Here is a 12984-nt window from a genome sequence, read left to right on the forward strand (position 1 = left end):
TAGGATAAAAAAAAAATCTGTCTTGTTAATATCAATTTAAAGATAATAAATATATTGTCGCTTTATGATGACGATTCCGAGTCATAAAGTGACGTTACAAAGATAATGCAGCAGAGGACGCTGTTGGTGTTTGTCTCTAATTCAACCATCATTGATCATTTATAAGAGAAAAGGACAGATTTCTACTACTCTGCTACTCGTTACTGTTTTTTCTGTTTTGTTTTTTTCCTTGAATATTTTTTATGAATATGGAGGAAATAAACAAACAAATATCAGCTGCTGTGGCCCTGATTATTACCTGGTTCTCTATTTTCTTTATTAGGATGAACATAAAATGATCCCAACAACAACAACAACAACAACAACAACAACAACAATTCACACTGATTCTGAATAATAATATAACAATTTCTTTTAACTCCACAATAGCCTCGCTTTGCAGAATACTATCTCAGATTCTGTGGTTGCCGATGTAAATGTTGATGTTTTGCTTTCTTTTAAAGGTTTTTCCATGGGTTATGTACATCTTTATTTTTGCTGTACCTTGGCTGTCATAAATGGTGGCCTCTTCCCCAATTTTAATTTACTCTGTGGTCCATCTTGTATTTTCTAAATGTATTGTTGTGAATAGTTTTTCTGAGTTCCTTGATCCTTTTTTTTTTCTTATTTGGATTACATGTGTACTTTTATGGATGGGATGGTATGTTTATTACTTGTAGTAAAATGTGACTGTTAACTCGCTCTTCCACTTCTGTCATCTCTCGTGTATCTAATCCACAGGAGCCATAAGATAATGACAGTGCCGATGTTTAGAGGGTGACTGCAGCCCATCCCTGAGGCAGCACTGCTTCGTATACCTCTCGTGTATGTATGTGAGAGTACTGCTCCCTCTCAGTATTGCCTCTGCTCACTTCACACAGCTAATTCTGCTTTTTCCCAGCAGTGATTCATATGCCATGCCCCCTCACCTCCAGCTGTCCCTGTCTCTAACACAAGAAATGAGGCAGAGAGAGCTTCCCACGCTGTAAGCTGACACTCAGAAACTTCGGCCTCAGTATCTGAAGACGAAGCTGAGGTGAGATTTAAGACACTAAAAGGAGGGTAAACATCCACCCCACGCACTTCTTGTTAGACTCATGTGCTCATGGGATCCTGGAAATGACCGTTTGTTGTCCAAATACCTGTCTGATGAGTTAAAACTGATTTACTTAAATTGTGGATTACCATGACACTTTTATTCATCACCCAGGCGTCATTTGTATTGTATTGTTTGTATTGTTTGTTAGGCTCTTTCCCTGTCAAATGATCAATTTCTGGAAAGCTGTGTCACACCTCATAAGAAGCTGGAAAAGACATTACGAACTGAAATTAAAAGTAAGACACCTGTCATGCGCCTCCTTGTCCTTTATAACTTTGTTCAAAGTGCATGAAAGAAGTGAAAACAGATCTCCACCACCGCTCCTGTTTGCAGGGTCTGAAATCTATTGTGCGTGAGGCAGGGAGGGAGGAGCAACCAGGGGAGACACTGTACCAGGAAGTGCAAAGTGCAGGCAGCTACTCATCTATGGTTTGCATTCAAATGAACAACAAGGTTTGAGGGGGGAAAAAAAAAAATCCTGTCAAACTTGTTCTGCAACAAGGAGGTATGAAGGAGTCGACAACAGAGACAGAAAACCATGAGTTCCTATTACTCATAGCGCTTGGAAGGTTTCGTCTGAGGTCAAACAGGAGTTAATCATGGTCAATACAAAGACTCAGTTCTATCATTTCTGGTAATTACTTGCACCTCAGCTATGACTAAAAGGAAATTTTGACTGAGATGCAATATGGGTCATGGTGGCAGCTAACAACATGTTTATGTCCTCTGATCAATTACAGAAAACAACACACTCTTACACTATGTAGTCAGAGGACAATTAACTTATTATTGCTTTAAAATTCCAGTATATACATTTTGAAGGCAGTTGTTTGTGATGCCATTTAATTGCACTGGATTACTTTGAGCTGTTTCTATTGTTTAGTCTATACTATCAATAAAAACGGAGTGGGCGAAATATGATTTCATCAGCTCCACAAACTGCAGCCTTCAAAATAACCTGAAAGCTGAATCGACACAAATGTGGTTCTGAAATTATGAATTTTGACAAATCAAGGGTTCTATGATCCATTTGGTCTGTCGGTATAAATGTTAATGAGCGGTTTATACAATATATAATACAGGTCCAGACGTCCTGCAGCCCTTTTACAGCAGATAGTCCAATGGAGAGGTCTCCCTTATGAATGAAAGAGCTAAAAAATATCAGCAAAGTGTCATGCTAGAGGAGGACTTTCCACAACTTGGCAACCCAGAAGTTGTTCTTATGAATGCCTTATAAATGCCTAAAGGAAAAAGATCAGTTTCTTGTAACTTCAACCCCTTTGATATAATAAAATAATAGTTATGATGATGATGATGATGATGTGTGTTTTACTTCACCTCACCCAGTCAGATCCCATTGCCACATCATGCATTGGCTGGTGCCATAACCTGTGCAGGTAACGTCGCGTCGCCTGGAGGTTTGTGCCGTGTTGAGAGCTCAGGTGAGAGACGTCAGGAAGGGGTGTGGTCAGCTCAGCAGCTGGAAAGAGGCGGAGGAAGGAGCCGCAAACACTCAGGTAGGTCACAGGTACACTTGCTGTGTCTCACAGGGACGTGTAACAAAAATATACCTGCATCTTCGCCTACAAACGGCCTGGCCCTGTGTGATTTGGGATTTTTTTTTTTTTATAAGAAGTGTAGGATTCAGAGAGGAGTCGGGATTTGTGTGGAAGCTCTCCTTCGGTTTCAAAGCCAGCATGGATCAGCGGGCTCGGGCGTGTGTGGTGAGGAAATAGCTGCCAACCACCGGAGGACTGAGTTATTTTGGTTAACGGTAAGAGCTCACACCAGTGTGTATGTTTTATCTGATTCTATAATCTGATTTCTTAATGAGGAAAATTGGAAAATGATTGAAGAAAATGACCCTAAAATGATGTTTAAAGGATTTTAATAATATTGCATAGGCCTAGCTAAGGCCCCTTTACATAATAACTGAGGGTATTAATGGCAGAAATCCCAAATGGCCATATTGTATCTCAAGTGGAGGAATATAACTAAGTACATTTATTCAAGTACTAATTACAATTGTATGATACTTGAGTATTTATATTTTATTGGCTACTGCTTTGTTTTTTTTTACCACATCTGAAATGAAAATATTGTCATTTTACTCCACTTCATTGACATGACAGCCATAGTTATTAGTTACTTTTCTGATTCAGGTTTCATCTTCAAAACATGAGATGAGTTTATAAAGCATGGTGCTTTATTCTGGATTTAACTACCCGGCAGTTTATAAAACAGTTCCTAGTAGTTTCACCTCCACCAGCTACAACATGTAAACACTGTTTACACATCAGTCCATCAATGGTAGTAATCCAGTAATATGATATAACTCTTAGAGGGGCCAAACTGCTGCATGAGTAATACTTATTTTTACTTAAGTAAAGTTTTGAATGCAAGCAGCTTTTTTGCATTGTAGAATAGCTAATTTTACCAAAATAAAAGATCTGAATGCATCTTTAACTGTTGCTCTCCGCTGAACACAGAGCCCACTTATATTGTGTGTACTTGAAATAACATAATGAGAGAAAGAAGGATTTTTTCTCCAAATGAAGCTTCGTCGTTGATTGATGACAAGTGTTTCGACTGTGTCACTGTGGGTTTATCTTGATTTGTTCTTCAGCCAGAGGAAACAGGCATCACCGGTGTAAACAAACGCTCTGCAGCAGAAGTGCAGTTTTACTGGGTAAACAACGCTGCAGGCCAGTTTGAAGTTTCAGATAATGACTTCTGAGGTAAAAGTCCTGCGAGTTTAACCAGCGACTTCAGCCACATTAGGCTATTAACTAAATAGTTGCACACTTGGTCACGCATGCCTTTACACTGAGAGGACTTTTCAGTAGCTGAGCAGGTTAAAAATTCATCCGTGTGTACACAGAGAGAATGATCACAGAGCTCTTTATGTTTACCAACGTGCATCTCTGTGTGTGTGTGTGTGTGGTGCTTTGCTTTTGAATTTGAACGTACCCAGTGGCCTCATGCTCATTCAAGTTAGGTGCAAATTAATTGGGAGTTGTCCTTGGAAATCAACGCAAGCCCAGACTAGTGCACTTCTGCACATGTCTGGTTTTGCTGTTAGAATGAGTATAGGTTGTTTGCTAAAGACGTTGTAGTTCTGCTAGTCGTTTAGTGTGGATGTTAATTTTTCCCAGGGCTGCTGACACAGGAATGTTGAAGGCCTTCCCTGACTCATACCTGCTGGGCTTGGTGTGCTGATAAGCAGGTGATTTATGGCTGCACAACCCTCCGCTAACATAAGGAGCTGAAGCCAGAGATTATATCCAACTAAAGAAGAAATTGCTGTATTTTAACTCTCCTAACTACCCACTAACAGGAAATTATACCAACTTAATCACCCTGGTTGTTGCATTTATGACTCAGGATGGGGCTATTGCTTAACTGTCAGTATTAAAGATATAAAGGAAATGCAAATTAGAGAGCAGATAGCTCATTTAAATGTGAAAATGACACCCAATACTGCCTCATCAGAGTTCATTCAAAGTCATGCTGCTGTCAAGACACTCTATGGCGTCAGCAGTTACTTAAATACTGTGTGAATAGGATCCGGTCCGACTGGTGCCCCTAAACCACAGAAGAGGTACTGTTTCCACCTCTCAGTTCCAGGATTGTCATGTCTTGAGTTGAAAGTGAGTAACAACTTGTTCCACAGTACTCACACTGAGTCTGAGTCTTTCTGCTTTTGAGGAAAAGAAAATCTTTTAATCTCTGTTTTTGTTTCCTGTGTCCCCTCATCCACCTGCTCCTCCGTCTGTGCCTTCACTTCTCTGCTTCTTCCATCGTCTGTCACTGTTTTCCTTGCCCGTTACCCGCTGCCCATTTGGTAGTGCAAGAATGTGCAAATGACACTCTTCACTTTGCTTTTGTTTATAAAAAGCTTCAAGAGGTAGTGTTCTTCCTCTTTGTGCTTGTCAAACACTGATACACTGTAGAAAGTGTGATCAGCAGACACTGGAAGGGAGCTGCCAGGAGCGAGAGATACAGAGATTCCTAACCAAGAGATACCAACAAACAACTTGTTAAAAATTGGCACACAGCTTAAAGCTGAACAATCCCCCGCCTCATCACTCTCTAAGGGCTTTTTGTTTGGTCTCCATGGTAACTTAACAAGGCCCAAGTGGGAGCGAAGCTACAGTTTAACAGGCTCTGTAATCAGATGAGGAAGACTGTTTGGTATTTGCATCTTTGGGTTTTGTCTTAGATCCCTAGACTGGAAAGCATGGTTGCGTTCTGAGTTTCTGCTCTTATTGTGAAACCAAAAACCCCCCCAAAACATTACAGAAAACAAAAGGTCCCTACACTGTCTTTTATGTCTTGTAAACTTTGATCTTTTCCTCATAAAGGCAGCTCGGCCAGGTCATGCTGATGGACAAGGACACTCAGTGGCTGTACCAACTCCTGGCCGAGGTCCAGTTGGAGAAGTTCTACCTGCGTGTCAGAGATGGCCTCAACATCACCCGCATCGAGCACTTTGCCTACGTCAAGGAGGCCGACCTGGAGCAGATAGGAATCAGCAAACCCGGTGAGCCTGATCCTCTCCTTTGATCATCCACGCTGGGTGAAAATCAATATGTACAGTATCTGTAAGAGAATATTTCCTCCGTGGCACAATAATGGATGTTTGTTTCATCACAAGACAAAAAAGGGTTTAAACTGGCTTTGACACAAAAGCATTGTCTTCTGTTTAAACATAGCAGTGTGTTGTTTCTTTTAAAGTCCCCCAATCAACCATTGGATTTACAGTATTGATGGATCTATTTGCACAAACTAATGTTTGATCATCACATTGTCCGTCTTGAGTTTACAAAGTGAAGCAGCCGAAGTTTAAAGGACAAATAGAAGTATTATCTTATGCACATTAATCATAGTCATCTGCTAAAACCAGGTAAATTCTCTTTGTGCAAACACTGAATATTTAACGCTTAGATGAAAATGAGAAATAGCTTTTCCATGTTGCTACTTCGTATCCTGGTGTGTTGTTTGTTCGTCAACAAAAGAAAAAAATCATTTACACCCAAGATCATATGTAAAATTTCCAACCAATGAAATCTGGTCATGTTTTTTGGGGCAACTCAGCACCACCATACAAAACCTTTGTCTGTAAGACAACTTGCAGTTGCAGTAACAAGTGAGTTAGTTTGAGGTCATCAGTGGCAACTGTTTAATAAAGATATTAAATTTATATCAGTCAAAACATCAGCTAATTATTTAATACAATTTAATTTCATTTGAAATGTTGACATGAAAGTAATATATTGCAGAATGATTGGTCAATAATATTTTTTTAAAGTTTATGTTACTGTACTTTATAAAATAATCAAGACAAATAAAACTGGGATGTGTCATGTTGAGAATTATTGTATTAATTTTTTCTTCCAGCACAAAGAAGATTATCGGAGGCTCTGAAACGCTACAAGACAAATTCACGATTACGGCCATGGTTACCCAAGGTCTGAACCCCCCCACTTACATTAACTTTGTTGTAGATTTCATGCGCACTGTGAGTGAACCACATGTAATACGGCTCGCAGTTAGTTTTATATTAATTTATTGATGCACACAGGTGTTCACCGGGCGAGGTCCGGAGGGAGGAGAGCAGGCTCAGTGCCAGGAAGTGGGCAGCCGGACTCTTCCCTGTCTGATCCAGGACAGCGAGCTGACCCTGGCTGAGAAGCTGGGCTCCGGGTCCTTTGGGGTGGTGAAGAGGGGAGAGTGGCACACGCCTACTGGGAGAGTGGTAAGGAACGGTTTTATAAGACCAGCAGTACTTTGTTTTTCTTTTCTTTTTTCAATTTGACACCATTTTCTGAACAATGCTCTACATCATTTACTATTTAGCAGGTAAAATTAAAAAACAACATATTCCCAAAAACATTCAGCAATGCAGTGTAAAATAGACGGTTCATTCTATCTTAGACAGATGTGGGCACACATATTTGGTTACCAACCTTATACATTTATCTAGAGACAAAGTGACAGCTGTGGTAGCCTTAAGTTTCCTCCATTATCTGATGCTTGTACTTTTCTGTTGGGCATTATCACGAGTGAGGTTGAGTAATTTTGGGAGTTTTTATTTCAAGAGATGACAGGAAATGATTGAGAGCGAGAGATGCAACACAGGTTCTGGCCGAGGAAGTTGCAGTTCGTGGTTGGAATATAAACCCCTAGGCGTGAGCAGCTACTGTGTCACTGTGGAGAGTTCACCATGAAAACACAAATACAGGTAGAGGTGACAGGGTGAGGGTGTACAAACCTGACTGAGACTGAGCCTCTGTATTTGTTTCTTGACTCCTCCCAGCTCCCTGTAGCAGTAAAATCCCTGAGGAGCAGTATGTCGAGGCAGACAGACACACTGACGGACTTCCTCCAAGAGGTGACCATCATGCAGTCACTGGATCACCCCAACATCATACGACTCTATGGTGTGGTGCTCACACAGCCCCTCAAGATGGTAAGATGTTTAGTGTTAATTAGGGATAACGATTGGGTCTATTAAAATTAAGATGTGTTTAGGAGCTGGTATACTGACCTATTTTTCTTTGCTCTAGGTGACAGAGTTAGCCCCCTTGGGCTCACTATATGACATGCTGCGCTCTCGTCAGTACGAGTACCCTCTTGTCCGCCTCTGGCTCTTTGCTACCCAGATCGTGGCGGGTATGGAGTACCTGGAGACCAGGAGATTCATCCACAGGGACCTGGCTGCAAGAAATGTGCTGCTGTCTTCCAGGGAGGTGGTGAAGATCGGGGACTTTGGCCTGATGAGAGGCCTGAGCCACGAGGCAGATCACTACGTGATGTCGGCACACAGGCGCATCCCGTTCGCATGGTGAGGACTCCTGGAAGAAGTGGGGCATTTAAAGGTGGAGGAGGAAATGATCATTTAAAATTCTCACTCATTATATTTCCTGGTCTGTCCGCACGTTTTTCTTCCAGGTGTGCTCCAGAGAGCCTTCGTGTCGGCTCCTTCTCCCATGCCTCAGACGTGTGGATGTTTGGTGTCACCCTGTGGGAGATGTTCACTTACTGTGAGGAGCCCTGGTTCGGTCTGTCAGGCCGACAGGTACGCGCTTGTCAACTACACCTGAACAGTCATGCTATGCTGTCAGTGTATTTGTCTTCGTGTTTGGAATGTGTGTCCCCACCCAAACACTGTTTTTTTGTTTTTTTTGATATGCTCCATGACTCAGTGTTCTAGTATTCATGACATTCACTCTCTGCGATATAGATTTTGTGGCGCGTGGAACGGGAGGGTGAGCGTCTAGAGAAACCGCCAGATTGTCCTCAAGAGCTGTACGCCATCATGAGGAAGTGCTGGGCCTGCGGTGCCGCTGACAGACCCAGCTTCGCCCAGCTCACCACAATGGTCACAGAGGTCTGTACATAAGCAACGTTTTTATTATCTCTGCAGAGAGTGTTACCTAAAATAAAATGCTGCAGAAATTTCTGGTATTATTTTTCCTCACTTTTCTCTCTTCTTCAACAGGCGAAACCAATGGAGGTGCAAGCAACAAGGGACTTTTCTGAACCCAGAAAACTCACACTGGTGGCCAACGACCTTGTGACGGTCATAGACCATGGGTGGGTGAGGGAAAGGAGGGTGGGGCCAAAAGAGTAAAAGAAGAACTTTGACCAACACAATAGGCTTTTGTTAGGATGAAACAGGGGTTTAAATCAGCTCGCTTACAAAAGTGCATTCCAGCCGTGATCTCAGGGAGTCCTTGAACGCACTTTGCTTTGGTTTGTTTGAACAAGCAGCTATGAAGCTAACTTCACTGTGTTTTCAGTTTTTTTTATTACCTTCACAGAATAAGTTGATTTAAATCAGTCAACAAAAATACTTGGACACATGTAAATCCATAAAAAAGTTAACATAGTGGAATCTGATTTGGGTTTATAACCAAATGTTCTTCTTCTCTCTCTCTATCTCTCTGCAGCCTGGAGCTGAGTGAGTGGAGAGGCCAGAATCAGAGGACACTGTCGGTCGGCTGGTTTCCTGCGAGCCTCACGGTGCCGTCGCTCCCTCCTGTCACTGCTGCTCCCAACTCTTCCAGCAACCCCGGAGCCAACCCTGCCTCCAGCTCTGCCCACATCTCAGCCCCTCTGAAGGGCAGTCTGCAACACACCGGGCATGGAGACATCAAGCCCGAACGCTGCTGGGGAACACCGGAGAGCCTGGACGAGTCAGTGACACCCCTCATCCTCCTCATCCTTCATTTATTCTACTGAGACTCTTATATGTTTTGCTCCCCTATAACAGCATCTCCCTGTAGGACAGTTTAAATGTTGGTACAAAACAATACATCTGAAAAGCTCTTGATCTTTGCAGCAAAACCTAATGTTTATATTTGTTTGTGAGCGCTCAGAATTGTCTATTCGCAGTTTACTGACTGAGCCAAATTTAAAGTGATAAAGCAGTCAGGCTGTTTATGGCTCATTGTTATTTACACAGCAACATACTTGCTGGCTGCAGCTAAAAATATACCATCAAACAAAATAAACACACCTCCAGCAGCTGCAGCACTGTAGTGTCTTAGGGTGTGCATCGTTTTATTTCCCTGCAGCCTTTGCGGCCTCCTAATTTGTTGTCCCAACAAGCCAGTCTCCTACTTATTGCACATATCATGTAAAAAAATCCCATCTCAGGTCACTGAGTTTTATTGTAGAATAACTGGAGAACAGCGCTGAACTTTCACCTGCTGTCAGACAGTCCAGCTGTCAAACTAATGTGTTTCCTTTTCTGACCTGTGCAGCAGTGGCAGCTGGAGGCCGAGTCCTGCCAGGGAGAAGGAGGGATCCAATCTGCAGAAAATGGCAGGTAGGAACTAAAAATACAACCAGCTGCAGAGAATAGGCCCAGTGAGCAGAGCTGCAAGACGAGCCATACATCAGTGTACGCTCAACATCATGATGTGGCCCAATATCATCTTGGTGTTGGATATAATAATGTGGTAGTTTACAAAACTTAAATTGTTGTCTGTTCCTGGTCTGAGCGGTGAGATTTCTGAACGTCTGTTTTAACCAAGTAAAACTGACAATGAAGGGCTCCATCTGCTCGCCCATCTGTCCATCTGCTCGCTTATTTATTATTTAATTATTTTCTTTTGGGTCCCCATTAGCTCCCAGAAAGTGGTTGTCTTCCTATCCACAAAATAAATCCCATATTCTTCCATGAAAGTACCAGTAACCACAATATTTCACCTTAAAAATGTCAAGAGTCAGTTGAGGGTATTTGATTATATTTATATGAATAAGCTATTTATACATTTATTTATTTATGTTTTAATGACTTGTTTTAACTATTTTCTCATCTGATGACATTTGGCCTCTCCGCCCCCTAGTGGTTGTTTTAAGCATCATAACGCCCCCAACCAGGAACGTTCATGTAGCACTTTTATGTAATGCTACTAAGCTGTGCAGGCTGTGTCTGTAAAGATGTGTTAATGTCCTGAACGATGTGATATTTAACTGTACCTTATGATTTAAAAAGACTCCCTGCGTCCTCAGGTATGTCTCGCAGCCTGGAGTCAGTCTTGAGTGGACACCGGCCTCGAGCTCACACAGTCGGGGTGGTCAGAGTGGATCAGCAGGGCAGACTCATGCCCCCGGTCATGGCAGCTCATAGTGTGGTGATGCAGCAGGACCCCCGTCGGTTCAGCGAGGCCAGTATCATCCCCCCTCCTCGACCACCGCTCCCCAACCTGAAACGCTTGAACCTGAGGTCTCAGAGGAGACCCGCAGGCAATCCAGCCCCAGCCGCCCTCTGGCCCACACAGGTGGTCCCACCCCCTCAAACGCAGCCACAGCCTCAACCTCAACCTCAACCCCAGCCCCAGCCCCAGCCCCAGCACCTGCCCCAGCTGGGCGTCGGAGGCTCCAACCTGGCTAAAATGGCCCCCATGGCACGCTCGACTCCACAGCTGGATGACCACACAGACAACAGAGAGAGAGATCGAGAGAGGGAACGAGTCAGAGAGCGAGAGAAATCACCTCATGTGCAGCACACAAGAGACAGTCTCATCGCACAGGTACGAAACCAGTTCTCTTATTCTTCTTTCATTTTCTTTTTTTTTTTTTAGCTCAGAGGATTAAAAGTGTTGTTCTGCTCTGGTCAGATTATGGAGGCGGTACATGGAGTGACCACTGAAGAGGTTCATATTGCACTCCAGCGCAATGACTGGAACCCAGTGCGAGCTGAGCAGCAACTCAAGGTCAGACCATGAATTGACTGTCAACACAAGCACTGTACGAAATAAACACAAACATATATTTACCTCCATCTGCTGTTAGAAGCAACTGATGCAGCTTGGCAGTTTGTTCATATAGCCCCTTTCAACAAGGCAATACAGAGTGGTTTACAGAATAAAAGACATTATGACAAAATGTAAAAGAACACTAAGCGGTTCTCTCCTCTGAAGTACAATATCAACAATGTTATGTCTTCCATTATTAGATAATCTTGTGTTAAAAATCCAGTTTTAAGACCTACATTATTTTAGTTTATATTGTGTGTGCATGGTGCAGATTTCTAAATAAGGCTGTTTAATCAATTAACCAGAAACTAAACCAACATACAGAAAACCTGAATCTGCATTGAAGCTCCTATATATATATATAATGACATTTAGAGGCATGGAGTTTGTGCCCTGATGTGTGCAACAGGTTAATCAAGTTGTAACTTAACGGCATTTTTCTTGTGCATCTTATGCAAAAAAATATGTAGTTGAAAATATACATGAAATATACATGTTGTACTGCAGGCGACACCCACTCAGTACACACATGTCACAGCAGGTTTTTTCCAGTTGTTCTGCATTCAAATGCTGATGCAAAACACCTGTTCTCAGAAAGCAGAAAGTTTTCTGACCTCAAGTTTTGTTTATTCATTGTTTCTTCGCTCTCTAAACCTAAATACACGTCCACTGTATTTTGATGGCTGCGTCCTCTTCTTTATGTCCCCTCAGTTGGAGCAGCTGTACTCGCTGAGCCTCTGCTCCAGAGAGGACTGTCTGAGGATCCTCTCCAGGTACCAGTGGAACCTGCAGATTGCCAGCCGCTACCTCCTCAAGTGGTCTCGGGATGACAGGCCCGGCCCGGGAGAGAGGGAGCGACCCGTAGTTAGTGCAGAGAGACGAGTCTGAAGTGACTTTCTGGCTGATTTTACCTTTACCGATGCATGGATGGTTGACTTTTTCAGCAACATCCTGCTTTACAGTGACAAACTCTGACACTTGGAGCCTCTCAGCACAACAGTGAGACACCACCTCAGTATGGAAACAGGTGTGGGAGGTCAGTCCAGTGGAGATTACAACAGGATGATGAAGATGGATGAACGTAAAAAAACAAACTGCACAACTTAATGTTTCTGACTATTGTTTTTATTTGTTCTCGCATTTTCAGTGAGATGTTATCCTGCACAACGCAGACGTTATTTGCAAATAGTTTTTGTATCTTAATGAATTTGTATATATTGTGTTAGAAATTATTGTTTTGTTGAATAAAATTGATCATCTGGTCTGATCTTATTTTACACATCAAAGTATAAAATGTTTGCGAATGAAAAAAAAAAAGTCCGTAACACAGTTTTTTCCATTGTAATAACAACTAAAACCATATTTTTAGGGTTCACAGGATTCACACTGGACATGTGCAGACATGCTCCTAAATACTCTGCTTGCATTTCTCACTTGCTTCCAGGGGGTGGAGCAGTCAGGCATTCAGTCTGACTCCTCTTGTTGCATCTGAAGTGGGACATGAATGTAGTCTTGCTGTTAACATACATGCGAGCGGGTGAGACTGAAAGGAAGCTGAAACCGACACCAATAAAG

The 12984-nt window shown here is 42.5% G+C and overlaps 1 protein-coding gene across 4 annotated transcripts in view; it reads left to right on the forward strand.

The window, feature by feature from the left end:
- Nucleotides 1-12681, forward strand: part of tnk1 (tyrosine kinase, non-receptor, 1) — a 12890-nt gene extending 209 nt beyond the window's left edge. The window contains exons 2-20 of one of the 4 annotated variants that reach the window (XM_071458917.1): nucleotides 781-864; nucleotides 944-1075; nucleotides 1287-1374; nucleotides 1472-1567; nucleotides 2486-2655; nucleotides 2772-2912; nucleotides 5503-5681; nucleotides 6539-6609; nucleotides 6723-6896; nucleotides 7458-7610; nucleotides 7708-7985; nucleotides 8093-8219; nucleotides 8385-8531; nucleotides 8643-8737; nucleotides 9094-9339; nucleotides 9910-9974; nucleotides 10664-11184; nucleotides 11272-11367; nucleotides 12121-12681. In XM_071458917.1, coding sequence (XP_071315018.1) covers nucleotides 5519-5681; nucleotides 6539-6609; nucleotides 6723-6896; nucleotides 7458-7610; nucleotides 7708-7985; nucleotides 8093-8219; nucleotides 8385-8531; nucleotides 8643-8737; nucleotides 9094-9339; nucleotides 9910-9974; nucleotides 10664-11184; nucleotides 11272-11367; nucleotides 12121-12297 — 2313 coding nt within the window. In that variant the 5' untranslated portion in view covers nucleotides 781-864; nucleotides 944-1075; nucleotides 1287-1374; ... (2 more) ...; nucleotides 2772-2912; nucleotides 5503-5518 and the 3' untranslated portion in view covers nucleotides 12298-12681. Of the gene's footprint in view, nucleotides 1-780; nucleotides 865-943; nucleotides 1076-1286; nucleotides 1375-1471; nucleotides 2656-2771; nucleotides 2913-5502; nucleotides 5682-6538; nucleotides 6610-6722; nucleotides 6897-7457; nucleotides 7611-7707; nucleotides 7986-8092; nucleotides 8220-8384; nucleotides 8532-8642; nucleotides 8738-9093; nucleotides 9340-9909; nucleotides 9975-10663; nucleotides 11185-11271; nucleotides 11368-12120 lie in introns of those variants that run through there. The other 3 variants (XM_071458918.1, XM_071458919.1, XM_071458920.1) reach the window with 3 other exon arrangements.
- The last annotated feature ends 303 nt before the right edge of the window (nucleotides 12682-12984 follow it).

The sequence above is a fragment of the Trachinotus anak genome, unplaced genomic scaffold (assembly GCF_046630095.1).
Source record: "Trachinotus anak isolate AG129_WGS33_773 ecotype Australia unplaced genomic scaffold, CSIRO_AGI_Tana_v1 ptg000023l, whole genome shotgun sequence".
In the NCBI taxonomy this organism is placed as follows: domain Eukaryota; kingdom Metazoa; phylum Chordata; class Actinopteri; order Carangiformes; family Carangidae; genus Trachinotus; species Trachinotus anak.